The sequence below is a fragment of the Salvelinus sp. IW2-2015 genome, linkage group LG17, assembly GCF_002910315.2.
Source record: "Salvelinus sp. IW2-2015 linkage group LG17, ASM291031v2, whole genome shotgun sequence".
In the NCBI taxonomy this organism is placed as follows: Eukaryota; Metazoa; Chordata; class Actinopteri; order Salmoniformes; family Salmonidae; genus Salvelinus; species Salvelinus sp. IW2-2015.
In genome coordinates this window covers 35,330,523-35,348,880 of record NC_036857.1, presented here as the reverse complement: position 1 = coordinate 35,348,880, position 18,358 = coordinate 35,330,523, and the positions used below count along the sequence as shown (strand labels likewise).

At 43.0% G+C, this 18,358-nt stretch overlaps 1 protein-coding gene and 1 pseudogene across 1 annotated transcript; both read right to left on the bottom strand.

Annotated features, from left to right (window-relative positions):
- LOC111976332 (serine/threonine-protein kinase mTOR-like) overlaps window positions 1–18,358 on the bottom strand; it is a 100,584-nt pseudogene that overhangs the window by 65,626 nt on the left and 16,600 nt on the right.
- On the bottom strand, window positions 9,649–10,930 carry LOC111977006 (intelectin). Its single transcript, XM_024006241.2, is given in 1 exon segment — window positions 9,649–10,930. A coding segment is annotated over 1 exon segment (993 nt). The 5' UTR covers window positions 10,878–10,930; the 3' UTR covers window positions 9,649–9,884.

Sequence of the window (18,358 nt, the reverse complement as noted above, 5' to 3'; positions counted from 1 at the left end):
GAAATCTACTACTTCTACACCAAAGTGTTGGAATAGAACAGGCTACGTGGTGCACAGGAGTCATTTTATGGGAAATCTTGGAGAGGTGAGAACCAGATGGAGAGATTGAAAACACTGAGCTGCTGGCTCCCGTCATTCATCATCATKAAGGCGGGGAGAAATTGAAAACAGGCCACTGAGAGAACGCTATTCCAGACCCCTCGGTGCACGAAAGMGGGCAAACGCACAATTGAATGGCTGGAAAACAATGGCTGGAAATACAACACTAGCGTAAAAGACAAGGGCGAGAGGAGGGATGGAAAAGATGACAGGAGATATGAAAGTGCTATGGGATGAGTGYTGTGTCAACCATTATTTGATTGGTGTAATGACTCTCATAAAGGGGTCGTTAATCATCCTAGAGTCGTCAGTGGTCAGCCGTGTCTTTAGTGAGGCTTTTAGGTTCACAAATACACCAAATGAAAAACTAAATAATAGGTAATGGAAGAACTAAAACCGAAGTGTACGCTATGAATTTGCATTGAGGTGGACACCTGTTCTGTGTTCTAACTCAAAACAGACTCCAAWTTGGGAAAGGTGAAGTCTGCCAATGCTACAGTGACTAGGGCTAAGCAAGAAGCAAAAAACGCCTTCACTACGGCCGGTTGTTCCATTCATTGTGTATGCGGTACCAGACAGACATTTGTTACCCTTTTCAGGAAACGAGGTGCATGTCGCAAGTCACAACTTCACAGAGGAGCCATTCGTGTTTTTTGCCAGAAATCCCTTCTGGAACATGTGAACTTTTATGTGCCTTAATAACAAACTTGTATGCCATCTGTAAATACGAATAAAATAGTTATATTACAAGCCTTGTTGGTTAAGCCACATAAAGACAGCAACCTTCCCACTAGCCATGATAGGCTGAGATAATGAGTGGGCTCGACATGCCGAGAGAGGGGTTCGGATAGGTCTGCCATATTGAAGGCTTCTGTCTATTTGAGCTTGTCAGTCTATGTTGGTAATCCTTTTAAACGTGGCTTTAAAAATATATGTATTGTGTAGTGGAGCTGCATAAGTGTTGCTCTCCACTTTCTGGAGGATRGAGTTTTGAAATCAGTGGAATTAGAGTATGATAGTTAAATTGATGGAGAAAACACCTGTCTCCGGATTACATCTTCAAACTAAGGGCAACTGTGGAATGGGATTCCTGACAGGGAGATGCGTTCATAGTGCATGATGATGTATACAGGTAAGATAGTCTAGCGTTAGCTAYCTACATTTTCAGATATTACACATTTCTAATTTTGACAGAAAATGGTTTCATTTCAAGCTAAAGGGTACTGTTAGCTAGCTAGCTAACGTTAGCTGGCTGGCTCCCTAGCTGATGTTATTATTCGTTTCCCAGGGTCATTTGCTTTTCTAGTTAGAGCCTAATGTTAGCTAGCTAACATTGAACCTGGTTGGTTAGCTCCCAGCAGATTCATGTAGGGTAGTAACGACATGATTTGGCACCATGTTCATTGTTGTTTAACTAGCTAATGTTACCTGGGCGGCTCGTTAGCTAACGTTAAATGATGTATGTGATCTTACACATTGTTTACCTAGCTAGGTTCATTGTTACCTAACCAGCTAGCTACATGTCTTAAGCTAAAGTGTACAACACCCGTTGAATATGGCTGGTGTCAGTGAACATTGGCAAAAAAAGTGTAATGAAATTGTTGCCAGCAGTGCTGGTTAGGCTGTTTTTATGTTATCCAGAGGTAAACAAATCATCGGCCAGTGTCAAGTGTGCGCTCTGAACGCTCTGAGAGCGAAACGAAATGGGTGGGGCTAAAGCTTAAGAGGGTGTGAACAATGCTGAATGGGTGTAGACAAAGAATAGCTCTTCACTACATATCAAAACATTCAAAGTGGATTTTCTCAAAAGTGAGTTTACAAGTTGATCAACTTTCAAAGCAGAATTACTTTCCCATTGTTCCTCAACAATGCAGTGTATGATATACCATTTTGTAGCTCTGAGTCTCTACTTTCAGGTGGTGAGTCACATTTAATATCAAAAGGAGGTATTCTTATTTCAGGGGAATGTACTTACTGTACATAACCTGCGGTTTCTCTCTCTCTGTTTACACTTTGTCACCAAGGCAATTGACAGATACTTTGAACTACTGGACATCTGACATCTCTTTTCCCCAACCATGTGCCACCACACGCATTCCACCAATACTGACACGGGGGAGCCAAAGAAAATGGACATTAAAAGCATTCTAGCAATTTTGTGGTTAGGCTTCACAAAGTAAAAGTGCAGTAAAACCTGTGTGAACCAACAAAAGCAAGATTTCTATAATCCAAGGGGAATTTGAAACATTCCAGCCATACAGTAGCCACACTGCCTCAGTAGCTACCCGTAGAATGTCTCAACAATTGATGTTGGCCATAGCCAAGTCTGGGAAGCACAGGAAATATACAGCATGCACCCGCCAAACACTCCCCTATTCACTCAAAATGAGTTCTCCTGATCATTGTGTTCTCTTATTGAGGTTCCTACCTGATGAGGGACTCTAGAATGAGATGAGAGGCACCCTTCTGGAAAACCAGCTCTTTTCAGTGGAGGGCCTTGGCATATGCACGGCATTTGGCAGKCCTTTCGCCAAGCAGAACAATGTCATTGTCTCAGGGGAAGAGGAACCTGAAAAAACACAGAACATTCCTTAGATGGGTGGATTGATGATGTGGCATTGCTCTAAATTAGGGATCTCCAACTATGGGGCGAGCTACGGGGTGTACAGGCCTATATTCCAGCTTATCACCACACCTGATTCAGCTAATAKGGGCCCAGATTGAGGATATTGATGAGTTTATTATTTTAATTAGGTGTGTTACTGCAGGGCTAGAACYAAAGCCTGCACACAAAGTAGCTCAATCCAGGACTGGASCTTAAGACCCATTCTATAGGGCCCTGCTCATGATTGTGAACCCACCTTATCGCTGTGCTCCATGAACATGGTCAGATTGAGCAGGGTCTGGGTGAACTCGACGATGTGCTGGGAGSTGAGGGCCAGCTCGATGCTGCGGATCAACTCATCCTGCTGGTCCTCACTCAGCTCCAACCAGCACGACAGGGAGGCTGTAATGAACAGATCACGAACGATGGATGGGAGAATAAACATCCATTAGATCAGATCACAATCAGTATGATGGATTCTGGGGGTGAATGTTTCATCGTAYTAGTGATACGTTTCATTCATTAAGCATTTTTTGGGCTCAAATCACTGTTACAGTAATTGGATGCTTTGTGTATTTCGGTTAGATYGTTATGAATTTTTAAAAGAAAAGTCAAGCAATGCTGTTGTTTATGCACCTTTAGTCAATTGTAAGTCACAGTGAATTGCAAGTCTCTTTGAATTGTAAATCTGCTGAACGGCCACATCATATTGGCTAGGCTTCAGAAACTAAAAACAGCCTTTGGATGCAACACCAGTCAAGATATGTCAGCAAAACAAAATATTATTTGGTTTAAGAGTGGAAATGAGGACCTCTGTTGAAAAATGGGCGACTGCCTGGTGCTCTGAAGTGTGGTGGAGGGAGGGAGGGAGGGAGGGAGGGAAAGAGAATAGCTATACCTGGCCAGGGGAATGTAGGTTTGGGCCAGCGACCAGCACGAGCGCAGGGTCGTTAAGCAGGACCACGCTCAGGCGCCTCAGCCACAGAAATCACATTAATGCGCTTCATATGGAGTCAGTTGGGTGAGGGAAGATGGAAGAAATCAGCACATCTGACAGGTCAGTGTCTCGCACCGTTTTGAAATGATTAGACGTGCTGAAACAAAGGAGCTTCAAAATCATTGTGCATTGGTGGCTTATTGGGAGGGAAATGTGGATGACAACTGAGCAGATTGTCAAATATGTGTTTTATATATCCACCACAAACCGACTACTTGAAAAGTACTTATCAACTCTGATCATGAAGTGATTTGATCATCTAAAACCAAAAGCACTACCTGTTTGAGGACAAAAAAAAACTATTKGTTGAAATGGAAGCATAATACAAGACACAGTCCAGGAATGGAAATGACATGTTTTTTCTCCTGACCTTCTGCAGGGCCGCGGRGCTGACGTGGCGCCTCTTCATTGGCCCCGCCTCTGCTGTGTTGCTCAGGTTACTGCGCAGCTGGAAGATCAGAGGGTCCTCTTCCTGCTCTGCCAAAGTGTACCCCTGAGATAAACACGGTTACCATGAGGATGCACACACACACACACACTCAGTGAGCCCAGGGCTTCTAAACATCTGTTCTGCCCACAAGTTTCATTTCCTTCCTGAAGTAAAAAAACACACTGTAAGCAACGCGCCTCGATTAATCCTGCTCTATTACACTGTCTGCTTGGAATTATAATTGTTCAAACTTGCCTCGTGCGTTTCGCACAGATTGCCTCCTCGCTATTCTCGAACACATTTCACAACACGTGCTGTCCAAAAACGTGAGACCAGAAACTGACCTTGACGATCCGACAGACGAGCACATCACAGCGCTGGTGTTTGATCCTGTGCTTCAACATCACTTTGTTCACCATGGGGATGAAGATCTGGTACTAAAGCAGYGAAGTAGAGGAATAGAGGAGAGATAAGAGACACCCATGACAGACTGGCGATGCTTTTGATGGTTTGATCAAAAGCTGCTGCGGGGCCAGACTTCCCTGCATGTGGTGGGGTTGGATTTCTAAGGGAGGGGTGACATCATCGACTCTTAAAGAGTAACACTCCCTACTGCCGCTGTGGCACCTTGAGATGGCACAGGAGTCGATTGAAGGGGTGTGCGCGCACGATGGGTGAATGATGTGCAAGCCGAGGATTCCAGTGACTCTGAAACATGGATAAACAACACCCCAAACACAGCTCAGCTACCAAAGTGCACTGGGAGAGAGAGTGTGGATAAGCTGAGAGGAACATCGAAATGGGAGCACTTCTGCCCTAAGCCCACCCATCAAGAGGTTCCTGTGCTTGGCCCTCCTATGTTGAACATAATAAACGGCTCCCTATCCACCGATGTGTACCAAACTCACTAAAAGTGGCAGCAATAAAGCCTCTCTTGAAAAAGCCAAACCTTGACCCAGAAAATATTAAAAACTATTGGCCTATATRGAATCTCCCATTCCTCACAACATTTTTAGAAACAGCTGTTGCGCAGCATCTCACTGCCTTCCTGAAGACAAACAATGTACACGAAATGCTTCAGTCTGGTTTTAGACCCCATCATAGCACTGAGACTGCACTCGTGAAGGTGGTAAATGACCTTTTAATGGRGTCAGACCAAGGCTCTGCATCTGTTCTCTTGCTCCTACACCTTAGTGCTGCTTTTGACACCATCAATCATGACATTCTTTTGGAGAGATTGGAAACGCTAATTGGTCTACATGGACAAGTTTTGGCCTGGTTTAGATCGTATCTGTCGGAAAGATATCATTTTGTCTATGTGGATGATTACAAATCAACTGAAAATGTCGGTGTTCCTCAAGGTTCCATTTTAGGACCACTATTGTTTTCACTATATATTTTACCTCTTGGTGATGTCTTTCTGGAACATAATGTTAACTTTCACTGCTATGCGGACGATACAAAGCTGTACATTTCGATGAAACATGGTGAAGCCCCAAAATTGCCCTCCCTGGAAGCATGTGTTTCAGACATAAGGAAGTGGATGGAGGCAAATGTTTTACTTTTAAACTCGGACAAAACAGAGATGCTAGTTCTAGGTCCCAAGAAACAAAGAGATCTTCTGTTGGATCTGACAATTAATCTTGATGGTTGTACAGTCGTCTCAAATAAAACTGTGAAGGACCTCGGCGTTACTCTGGACKCTGATCTCTCTTTTGACGTAACATTGCAAAATTCAGAAGCTTTCTGTCCAAAAATGATGCAGAAAAGTTKATCCAMYCTTTTGTCACTCCTAGATTAGACTACTACAATGCTCTACTTTCCGGCAACCATGATAAAGCCCTAAATAAACTTCAGTGAGTGCTAAACACGGCTGCTAGAATCTTGACTAGAACCAAAAATGTTTCTCATATTACTCTGGCTTCCTGTTAAGGCTAGGGCTGATTTCAAGGTTTTACTGCTAACCTACAAAGRATTACATGTGCTTGCTCCTACCTATCTCTCCGATTTGGTCCTGCCGTACATACCTACACGTACGCTACGGTCACAAGATGCAGGCCTCCTTCTTGTCCCTAGAATTTCTAAGCAAATATCTGAAGGCAGGGCTTTCTCCTATAGAGCTCCATTTTTATGGAATGGTCTGCCTATCCATGTGAGAGACGCAGACTCTGTCTCACCCTTTAAGTCTTTACTGAAGACTCATCTCTTCAGTAGGTCCTATGATTGAGTGTAGTCTGGCCCAGGGGTGTGAAGGTGAATGGAAAGGCACTGGAGCAACGAACCGCCCTTGTTGTCCCTGCCTGGCCAGTGCCCCTCTCTCCCCCGGGATTCTCTGCCTCTAACCCTATTACGGGGGCTGAGTCACTGGCTTATTGGTGCTCTTCCATGCTGACCCTAGGAGGGGTGCGTCATTTGAGTGGGTTGAGTCACTGACGGGATCTTCCTGTCCGGGTTTGGCGCCCCCCTAGGGTTCATGTCGTGGGGGGTGATCATCGTGGGCTATACTCAGCCTTGTCTCAGGGTAGGAGGTTGGTGGTTGAAGATATCCCTCTAGTGGTGTGGGGGCTGTGCTTTGGCAAAGTGGMTGGGGTTATATCCTGCCTGGTTGGCCCTTTCCGTGAGTATCGTTGGACAGGGCCACAGTGTCTCCCAACCCCTCCTGTCTCAGCCTCCAGTATTTATGCTGCAATAGTTAATGTGTCGGGGGCTAGGGTCAGTCTTATGTCTGGAGTATTTCTCCTGTCTTATCCGGTGTCCTGTGTGAATTTAAGTATGCTCCCTCTAATTCTCTCCCTCTCCTCCCGGAGGACCTGAGCCCTGGGATCATGCCTCAGGACTACCTGGCCTGATGACTCCTTGCTGTCCCCAGTCCATTTGGTTGTGCTGCTGCTCCAGTTTCAACTGTTCTGCCTGCYACTATGGAACCCTGACCTGTTCACCGGACGTGCTARCTGTCCCGGACCTGCTGTTTTCGACTCTTTCTAGCGCACCTGCTGTCTCTAACACTGAATGCTCGGCTATMAAAAGCCAACTGACATTTACTCCTGAGGTGCTGACCTGTTACACCCTCTACAACCACTATGATTGTTATTTGACCCTCCTGGTCATCTATGAACGTTTGAACATTTTGGCCATGTACTGTTATAATCTCAACCCGGTACAGCCAGAAGAGGACTGGCAACCCCTCAGAGCCTGGTTCCTCTCTAGGTTTCTTCCTAGGTTCCTGCCTTTCTAGGGAGTTTTTAGTAGCCACCATGCTTCTACATCTGTATTGCTTGCTGTTTGGGGTTTTAGGCTGGGTTTCTGTATTGCACTTTGACATCGGCTGATGTAAAAAGGGCTTTATAAATACATTTGATTGATTGATTTTTATGAACACATTTCCTCCATCCTGCCCAGATTGGTAATGAACAGAGTGTGACAAAAAAAAACGTAAGACCCTGGCACTTTGCATCTCAGAAAGTGGGCCCCATTTCTTTGGTACAGTAAATTATATAGTACAAATTGGTAAGAGGTGGGAAAGAAAATTGAACGTGGGAGTGAAAATACTAATGTGAATAAGAGCTGTGTGCCAATTTATTTTAAAAAACTAAAAAAATGGACTTTACAGTACATGTCCCCTACTACCAATTGTATGGGAGATTGGTGGTATACTGACTTGCGGGCCTGTAGGGGTACGTCCGGTGCATCAAACAGCTTGACGATGGGAGGCAGCAACAGATGGAGCTAGTCGTCCAGGTCGGCACCTAACAGTTGAATTGCACTGAGGAGCTGAAGACACTATAGAGCCAATAGAGTTACAACGGGCAATCTAAGGACCAGATAGTCCTTATGGTACACCTAGTGGGAGCGACTGGTATAGGTAGCACACTATGCATCCTTACACTGGTATGATGGTCAAGAAATATAACAGGACATGAGGTACGAAACAACTTGTTTTGCATCAGCAATGTCAGTCGGACGTTTGTATTTATAAAGGCGTACAGATGCAACCTGTACAGTATTGTTTGTGAGAAATGATTTCCTATGCCAACATTCTCATCTACCAAAAGGGGTTCTTGTTCATTGCGAGCTAAGTTTACAGGACAGGGGTCTTTTCGATATTGCTAACCCTCCTGCTTCCTTCATAACAGTACAATGGTTCCAACTCCACCATCTAGCCACGGATTTTAGTACATTTGGTCAAGTGGGTAGATCATTTCTGTGGAACTAACTGATGTTCCTGTACACGATTTCTCAATGGCATGGGGCGGACAGCTCCCGCAAATGATGGAGTTCCGTTTCCTTTTCTCTACTTGGACTAGGAAGGTAACCTGATTCTTCCTGGCTCTGCCATGACCCTCTGGTGATACGTAAAATGTCATTTCAACCAGTTCTGCCCGCTGACAACTTCTTGGAAAAGGTCCAACTCTACCCGAAAGGTGGGCAAGCAAACCCCCAGAAGTAAATCTGTGTGGAGGTAAGTCCTGAGAAAAGATGACGTCATCCTCATGACCTTACCTTGATGYTCACACGGCGGCCCGTGCTCATGTGGTGCATGAAGACGTACAGCAGTGAGGAAGGAGCTYCAGCAGGCAGAGTTTGAACTCGTCCCCTAGGGCCACCACAATTTGCTCAATCAGARATACAMTGCATTCGGAAAGTATTCAGACCCCTTGACTTTTTCRACGTTTTGTTACATTATAGCCTTATTTTACAATTGATTYAATAGTTGTTTTCCCTCAATCTACACACAATACCCCATAATGACCAAGCATTATGGGGTATTGTTTTTTAGAAATATTAGCAATTGTATTCAAAATAAAAACTGAAATCACATTTACATAAGTATTCAGACCCTTCACTCAGCACTTTGTTGAAGCACCTTTGGCAGCAATTACAGCCTAGAGTCTTCTTGTGATGATGTCTCCCCCTAGGTTTTCCTCTAGGGTTTTACGTAAATTTTTTATCCTGAAAAACTTCCAGTCCTTAAAATTTACAAAGCATACTCATAACATGATACAGCCACACTATGCTTTGACAATAAGGAGAGTGTACTCAGTAAGGTGTTGTATTGGATTTGCCCCAAACATAGTGGTTGTTCTTTAAAAGTTTGGAGCTTTGCCGCAACTGTTTGTGGTAGATGGTGGCAGATTTTGGTGAATTGCACATTCTGGCAAAAATGGCTGACACGTTGCCATAAAATTCTGCGGCACCCCACAGCTGTGCTGCAGTGCACAGCAACCTTAAAGGAAGAACCACTGTGAAATAACATTTTATACATTTTTATTCAGGCTGTAGCAATAAAATATAGAAAAAGTCAAGTGGTGTGAATACTTTCTGAAGGCACTGTATGTGAAAGTACAGCACCTGTATTTGTTTGTACCAAGTTAAATAAACATGTAATTTATTGCAATATTGAAGTTACACAGGGAACGGACATATTGGTATTCGACAGCGAACAGTAAAGTTAACCGAACTATAAACTTTGGCATGTCTTTCATGCCAACAAGACAAAGCATATTGAAACCACAACTGTTATTKATTTCTCCTTTAGAGTAGTCTTTATTTCAGCCATTCATATTCACAAAATTGTAATAGTCTCTTTCAATTTTAAAAACAGGGAAATACGATACTTACGTATTCGGAACTTATKGATTAAACAAATGCAAATTATAGTGCTGTGATGTTGATTACAGTATAAGCATCAGTATGAACAAAATGTATCTTTACATCTTGCCATCTGATGGCATTGATAATCAACAGGATGGATTTTAACGGTAGAAGAGTAACACAGCTGCTTCAGTAATCTCCTTTGATGAACTCCATTCTGTGTTGGTACCATAGCCATTCCAGTCAAAGGCTGGGAAGTCACCACACTGACGAGGGGCCTGCTCAGGGAAGTGTCCACCACCACCAATACAGTAATGTTCAGTGTRGCAGCGAGTGTTCGGTGTTGGTTTGACCCCAGAGCAGATAGCCATGGCTGCACGTTCATTATTTATTGGTCTGAAAGTAATGAAGCCAGGCTCAAACTGGTTTCTTAAATTGGGCCCGTAAAAATTTCTGGTGGTCTCTATGTTCCCAAAGTCATACARGATTGGAATGGTAGGTCCTGTGTTGCCACATGCCCCAGCATTATATCTCACTGGGTAGAGCTTAAAGAGTTGGTGCAGGTTTCCCCCTTAAATGGTGAGAAAGCTTCTCTCTGTGTGGTAGCGGAGGATGGRGGCTACGTTCCAGTGTTCCATAGGGGAGTTGTTGGGAACGTGCCACACCGACATGTCTTCTGCCACAATGTCATAATACCCAGGATTCTTGAAGTCATCTGAGCTGGCACCATCTGTGGTTCCAAAAGTAACCATGTTGGCCCAGTTCCCATCTCCGTCTGGCRGGTTAGGGTTGCTGCCTTGCTGGCTGGACCAACGGTCGCCCACTGTGCACTTRCCATACATGTTGTTCTCGTGCACACTCGCCACAAGTGTCCAGCCACCTCCAGCAGTAGTCATGTCGCAGAAGGTCTGGTAGACRACCCCGTTGGCTGTGGTGAGGTAGTACAGCCCATCTTCTTTTTGGTCATATCTGTCTCTTATTTCCTTACAGCTTTTGGCAATGAAACTGGCCCTGTTTCTCAGCCTCTCCAAACGGTTCAAGACTGTTGTGGCTACTGGAGCCTCTGCATGCCCATTTTCTTGTAATGCTTTTACAAATTGAGGCAGTTGCACCATCAGTAGATGGATCATCATCAGGAGAAAACAATGCTTCATTTATTCTGTGGTGAGTTCTCAGTAAAGCATCTGTTCAGTATCGTGCTCTAGTCTCTTTGACAGACTGGGCAAAGACCAGTTCAACATCCAAATGGAGTTAATATTTGATTTAGTTGTCAATAGGGTTGCTAAATTCCAGTATCTTTCTCAACATCTGCAGGTTTTCCAAAAACCCTYGTTGGAAGATTCATAGAAATCAGGAGGGAATAAGCAGGAAATCCAGAATCCTCCAACAAAGGATTTCTGGAATTTTAACCCTTTACACTCGTGGGAAGAGGCCTATATGGATAGGGCTAAATTGAAATGTTTCTTAGAGATGAAATGTGGAAAGCATATGAATAACCATGGTAGAAAATAAAAGGGAACAGTTGAGATTATTAGACTAAAGGTGAGGAGGACACAACAGTTCACCTGAGAAGACAATCATTTTTTCAATTTTGTAATTTAGCAGACACTTATCGTACTGGTCCCCCGTGGGAATCAAACCCACAACTCTAGAGTTGCAAGTGCAATACTCTACCAACGGAGCCACACAGAACCAAACATTGAATCCAAACACTTCTGTTGATTTTACATMTACTGTACTTTRTGCCGCATTTGTTGACAARGAAATCTGAAAACACTTTGGATATATTCAGTAACATGATTTTTAATTCATTATTTTCTTGCAAAATTTGGYGTAGGTGCAACATAAGACCAAAAACTGACAAGGGTTTCAGTGAGAGGTCTGCTGGTGTCTCCAYGTGGCCACATACACACCCCTCTCKAAGTYTGCACAGTTCTTAAGTAATTTCAATGCACTTTGACTCAAAGAGTCCTCAAATATAAGGTGCTCTTTTGAGKTCTCCTAGCTGTGCTTTTGAGGAACTAGAGTTAGCACACTTGTAGTRGTTTTGTTTGGAACACAGCCCGGCATCCCCGTCACACAWTTACTGTTGTMTACGCAATCCAAAAACTGTCCATTTATAAATCGCAATGTGGTCCAGGTGGCATCATTTGAAAGCTTGTTCTATTGCCAACATGACTAGCTAAATTATAAAATAGATCTTACAGTGTTAGACTTTCACAAGGCAATTCAGAGAAGCATATCGTAATTTTGGTGCGCATAGAATGGAGTCATGAGCAGGGCTGTTGCGGAGACCGTATTACCGCCACATGGCAGTGACAAGTCAGGAAAGCATTCAAATCCCACATGACCATTTAGTCACAGTATTTAGGCTTCTCCAAGTTCTGATGCTGCTGCTGGTCATGAGTAGCCTACCAAACTTGCTAACTGCCTGATACTCAGCACTCTATTGTCCCTCTAATCACTCTGACATCAATGCAAATGTTTTAGAAAATCTAAATCAAACACTTCATAAGAGCCCATGAGCTCATGTTGCGCAACATTTCTATAGGCTATGCAATAATAAATAAAAAGATGATCCTATCATCTAATAAGAAGAGGATCCTATCATKTTTCTATAGGCTAGGCCTACTATACTTATTTCTCAACTTTCCTAATATTAAGTACATTGCTTATATTTACAACATGAGTATAGCCTACCTGGCTGGCATAAAAATAAACCATGTAGAAACCATGTAAAAAAATAAAAAATATCCAAAAAACAAATAGAAAAGACAAATCGTTCCAAAGAGATTGGAACGTGATGTTAACATTGGTCAGTGTTGTAGTATATGGGTGCAGTAGCCCAGTGATGACATGTATTTTTCCCCGCTGCCCCTGTTGATACAGGTGCATGATAATGGTCCATTCTAAATCAAAACAAATGTCCCATACATTATTTTGTAAATGTAAAGACCAGATTAAATCAAGAATAGTCTGATGGGTGACAATATTAGCCTATGTGAATGATATATTATCACTTGTGAATGATGCCCAGCATAAGAAACAATGGTTGACTTGTTCGAATCATAGTTGCACACCTCACATAGCCTAGCCCGTAGGCCTATATGTTTTAATAAAGTTTGTCACAACTAAAGTGGCCAAATAACTTTAAGCACATTAATCTGCTTTACAAGGGGTATAGAGCCTAGCTTTTTGTTAGGCCAAATAAGTTTAAGCACATTAATCTGCTTTACAAGGGGTATAGAGCCTAGCTGTTCGTAAGGCCTACTCATCTTGTTGGTTGACAAAAAGTCATGTGAACAGTTCTTCCAGTATCTTCAATTTGCAACCTGGAATTGGATAAGGACGCAAGTAGTTGCGTCCCCGATGTGTCAGTCTTCACTTGTAGCCTGTGAGAAAGACGCTTCGGATTGGGCAGCACACTCAGGGAGGAGGGTACAAGGCAGCACTCTGGGCCACAATAGGCATGGATTTTTTTAGGGTGCATTACGGCCACAAAGGGGATGCCGCCGTGAAATTTGAGGCATTATCAAGTGCTTGTCAATTTGTGAATGAGAGGCTATTGGAGTGTGTACAGCCTGCGCAAATTGTATGCCTTCCCAAGCAACTTTTTTCAAATCATTATTAGAGTCTCATCATGCAGTCTTACAATATATTTAAAAAATCATTACATATAGCCTGAAGTTTGTAAAAACAACTAGTTACACTGATAACTCTAAACTAAGCATATAGGAGCACCTATTTATTTGTTAACCGCTCAACACAGAATAGTTGCATGTGTACACTCCCTAAAATCATTGAAAAAACATTTTTATTCAGCTTTATTCAAATGTATTCTTCATACTATAAAATACTGCCACAGAATGATAAGTAAATCTTGCCTGCTAAATGAACTAGATTATCCCACAGGACCTATTCTTTTCTTCTTAAATAGTCTACATTTTAGTCTACATTACATATCATGCTTCTTTAGACCTACAGTGGATCCTCCTTTAAAAGTTGCTTGTGGAGGTATACCAATTTTCTTTTCTGAGGTATTTGGCTGATTTCTTTTGATTTTCCCATGATGTCAAGCAAAGAGGCACTGAGTTTAAAGGTAGGCCTTGAAATACATCCACATGTACACCTCCAATTGACTCAAATGATGTCAATTAGCCTATCAGAAGCTTCTAAAGCCATGACATCATTTTCTGGAATTTTCCAAGCTGTTTAATGAATTACAGTGCTACCCTAATTATCTCTCAGTTCATCACAAATGCGGCGTCTCCTAACCAGACGAGAGACAGATGGATAGAGAGCATGATTAAGCCTTGTTTTTTTTATTCTAACACAGTCAGTCATCATAATCATCAGGAGGTGAAATGCAAAACCTATCTATCTCTATTTCAATGTAAATCATCTCTTTAATAATACTTCCTGTTGACCCGACCAAGTGACCTCTCACTTACGATCATGCTGTGCCCTCTGTCAGCCAGTTCAGATGAGGGAGGGGTTCACCAAAACAGCTGATATAACCTAGAGGATTTAGGGAGAAGGGGGAGAGAGATGAAGTGAAGAAGAGATTGTGTGTGTGTGTGTGTGTTCTCACCTGGTGTCCACACTAAGTGGCTACAGAGTACTTTATGCTTGAAAAACAGACACAAGGACAAACAATAGAAGATATGTCAATAGAAGATACTGTATGTGACGCAGAAACCTATCGGTGTGTACCTGAAACATTTAAATAGAGGGCAATGAGTCTCACCACTTGGTTATTGCAAGGCTAACCCCCAGGGAAATCATGACTTGGCAGCAACAGATGAACACAGCTATTTTCACTGGACTATGTGGTGTAAATCTGAAAATTGGCAGCTGACATCTTAAGTTTTTTAAATTTAATGCACGTGAGACAGGTTCCATGTACAACAAGACCGGCAGAGATGGAGAGAAAAAGAACATAGAACAGTTTAATTACCTCTGGATATGGACACTTGCCAGGAATAAAGCTTCCACGGCCTGTTCCTCGGACAGTGAACATCCGGCAATATCTACATTCTCGACCCCTTGATCAGCTCGCTCTCTGAAAGTAAAGAAAACAGCTTATTTTTTGTAGATATGAAAACAATAACTGCGATATGACCGTTCAATCTAAAGCAGCAGATGTCATTTTCAGGATACGTCAATACAGCACAGAAAGCTTAACACCAGACTGGTATTGTGGGTGTTCATTATGTGATGGGAAATATGCAATGATACCGGCCCCATTTACACGCTGCAAAGACTACCTAACTCTTCGTGACAGACATTGTGTTCTTTCATCCTTCTGTAAAAAATGCTAACCGTTACACTGTCATGAAATATGATTATATATCGATTATGAAACAAATAGGACATGGCCTGCTTATGAGTTGCCATGAAAGGAAGTTAAATGAATTGAACTGAAAATGGCGAGAACAGGCGTTTGTAGCTAAATGCTTTTTGTTATCTTGAGAATAATAATTGCATGATTTATCATTCTGTGGTGTGTGTGTATGTATGTATGTATGTATGTATGTATCTATGTAATATAGTAGAATGTTATGAACCGACACTGAATCGTAGGAGCTAACTACTAGCTATGTAACGTTAGAAGTTGGACAGAAGAACGCCCAGTGCTGCTTACCTGAGATGCCATCATCAGACAGTCCTTCTTTGTAGGTGTCCGCTATGACTTCCTTTGTGTCGGATAAAAGTTGCTTTCAGAACAATTKTTTTTGATTGAAAATAAATAAAGGTTTTGCTCTCAACAAAAACACACAAATGTACCTCCATAGCATGTAACATTTTGCCTGTGAATAACCACACCTTCATACAAATGTGCTACTGTATGCAGAATTATTGATGCACAACCGAAGATGCTGCCATATCCTGCCAGCACGCCCACAAGCGAGCCGCAGAATGATGYCGCGTGGAAGAGGGAAAGGAACAAAAACAGTTTGTTGCAAGTTGGGGAGGAGGGCTAATAACTGAACAATAGACTATTCAACCTTTACTTAAAGAATAGTCTAATAYCCGAGCTAGGTGTGAAAACCCCCCCTCCTATCACAGACCAGATTTGCCCTAATGACCAAGGGGTAGCTTGCTACTAAATGTAATAAAGTAATGACTTTTCAAATAAGTTACCTTACACGTTATGTTGGCTGACAATTTGTTAGCTACGCTGTCCTTACGAACCACTAAGCATATCATTACAGCAGTATGCACCTGTATACCTAATGTTAGTAGTTATACATCAAACTTGACAGTATATTAACTATCGGCTATCTAACTACCCAACGTTTATTGACTTGATAATTCCAGTCATTCTTAGCTTTGCTAAATGGTATAGTCGTTGTGCGTTCTCAATGGACATTCGGGTGCTTTCGTAAATTCACTCTGGCTATCTACACCGATTTCAGAGCACTCTCGTCTGAGTGTACCAGAGCGCAGAATAAAGAATTTACGAGCGTTCAACACCCGTTGAATATGGCCAGTGTCAGTAAAAAACTAAACATAATTAAATTGACACAAACTGCCTAACCAGCTCTGCTAGGGCAAGTAAAATGGTCAGAGTGYTCTCATTTGTGTCTGGAAGTATCTAGCAAGCTAGCCAACGTTAGCTTGGGTGCTTGACTGCCGTTGTAAGACCAGAACACTCAAATCAACCCTACTCCTCGGCCCGAACGTCCAGTGTGCGCTCCAAGCACGAAACGGTCTGAATTTACAAACTGACAATCTGACAACGCTCTGAATTTATGAGCGTCACGTTGTACAGCGCCATATTTTCTGTTCCATCCTAACGGAAACCCAGAGGGTTTTTCAATTATCATGGAATTGAAACACCATAATATTAATCAAAGTAATTAAGCAAGTACCAGTCAAAAGTTAACACACCTACTCATTTCAGGATTTTTCTTTATTTTGGCTATTTTCTACATTGTAGAATAGTGAAGACATCACAACTATGAAATTACAAATGTTTTCCCACAGTAAAACATGAAGGAGGTGGTGTTACTGTGACACTGTCTGATTTATTTAGAATTTAAAAAGGCACACTTAACCAGCATGGCTACCACAGCATTCTGCAGCGATACGCCATCCCATCTGGTTTGGGCTTAGTGGGTGTAACGGCAGTCTAGCTCTTCCTCCTCCTCGGACGAGGAGAGGCGAGAAGGATCGGAGGACCAATGTGCAGCGTGGTAAGTTTCCATGATTTAATATGCACGAAAACAATACAAAATAACAAAAGAACTAACCGTAACAGTCCCGTGTGMCACAAACACTGACACAGAAAACAACCACRCACAAAATCCCAACACAAAACAAGCCACCTATATATGATTCTCAATCAGGGACAACGATTGACAGCTGCCTCTGATTGAGAACCATATTAGGCTGAACACAGAAACAGACAAACTAGACACACAACATAGAATGCCCACCCAGCTCACGTCCTGACCAACACTAAAACAAGCAAAACYCATAAGCACTATGGTCAGGACGTGACAGTGGGACTATCATTTGTTTTTCAAGAAGGCAATTACCCAAGACACACCTCCAGTCTGTGTAAGGGCTATTTTACCAAGAATGAGAGTGATGGAATGCTGCATCAGATGACCTYGTTGCCACAATCCCGACCTCAACCAAATTGAGATTGTTTGGATGAGTCYGACCGAAGAGTGAAGGAAACGCAGCCAACAAGTGTTCAGCATGTGTGTGAACTCCTTCAAGACCGTTGGAAAAGCATTCCAGGTGAAGTTGGTTGAGAGAATGCCAAGAGTGTGCAAAGCTGTGATCAAGGTGTGGTGTGTCACCCCCACACCATAACACCTCCATGCTTTACAAATGCAGAGATCATTCATTCACTCACACCGCTTCTCACAAAGACACGGCAGTTGGAACCAAAAATCTCKAATTTGGACGTTTAGGTCTCAAAGTAAAGTAATGATGGACAAGTGCTCAGCATATGTGGGAACTCCTTCAAGACGCTGGTTGAGAGAATGCCAAGAGTGTGCAAAGCTGGCCTCCCGAGTGGAGCAGRGGTCTAAGGCACTGCGTCGCAGTGGTTAAGGCGTCACTACAGACCTGTCGTTCAAACCCAGGCTGCGTTACAGCCGGCCCGAGAGACCCATGAGGCAGCGCACAATTGGCCCAGCGTCGTTCGGGTTAGGGGAGGGTTTGGCCGGCCGGGATTTCCTTGTCCCATCAGGCTCTAGCGACTCCTTGTGGCGGGCTGGGCGCCTGCAAGCTGATTCCGGTCGCCAGCTAGTCAGTGTTTCCTCCGACACATTGGTGTGGTMGGCTTCTGCGTTAAGCGAGCAGTGTGTCAAGAAGCAGTGCGGTTTGGGAGGGTCGTGTTTCGGTGACGCACGGCTCTCGACCGTCGCCTCTCCCGAGTCCGTAGGTGAGTTGCAGTGAGGGGACAAGACTATCCACCAATTGGGGAGAAAAAGCGGTAAAAAGTACCAAAAAAAGGTCATAACATTTTTTAAGAAGTGTCAAAGCTGTCAAGGCAAAGGGTGGCTACTTTGAAGAATCTAAAATATATTTTGATTTGTTTAACACATTTGTGGTCACTACATGATTCCATATGTGTTTCATAGTTGATGTCTTTACTATTATTCTACAATGTAGA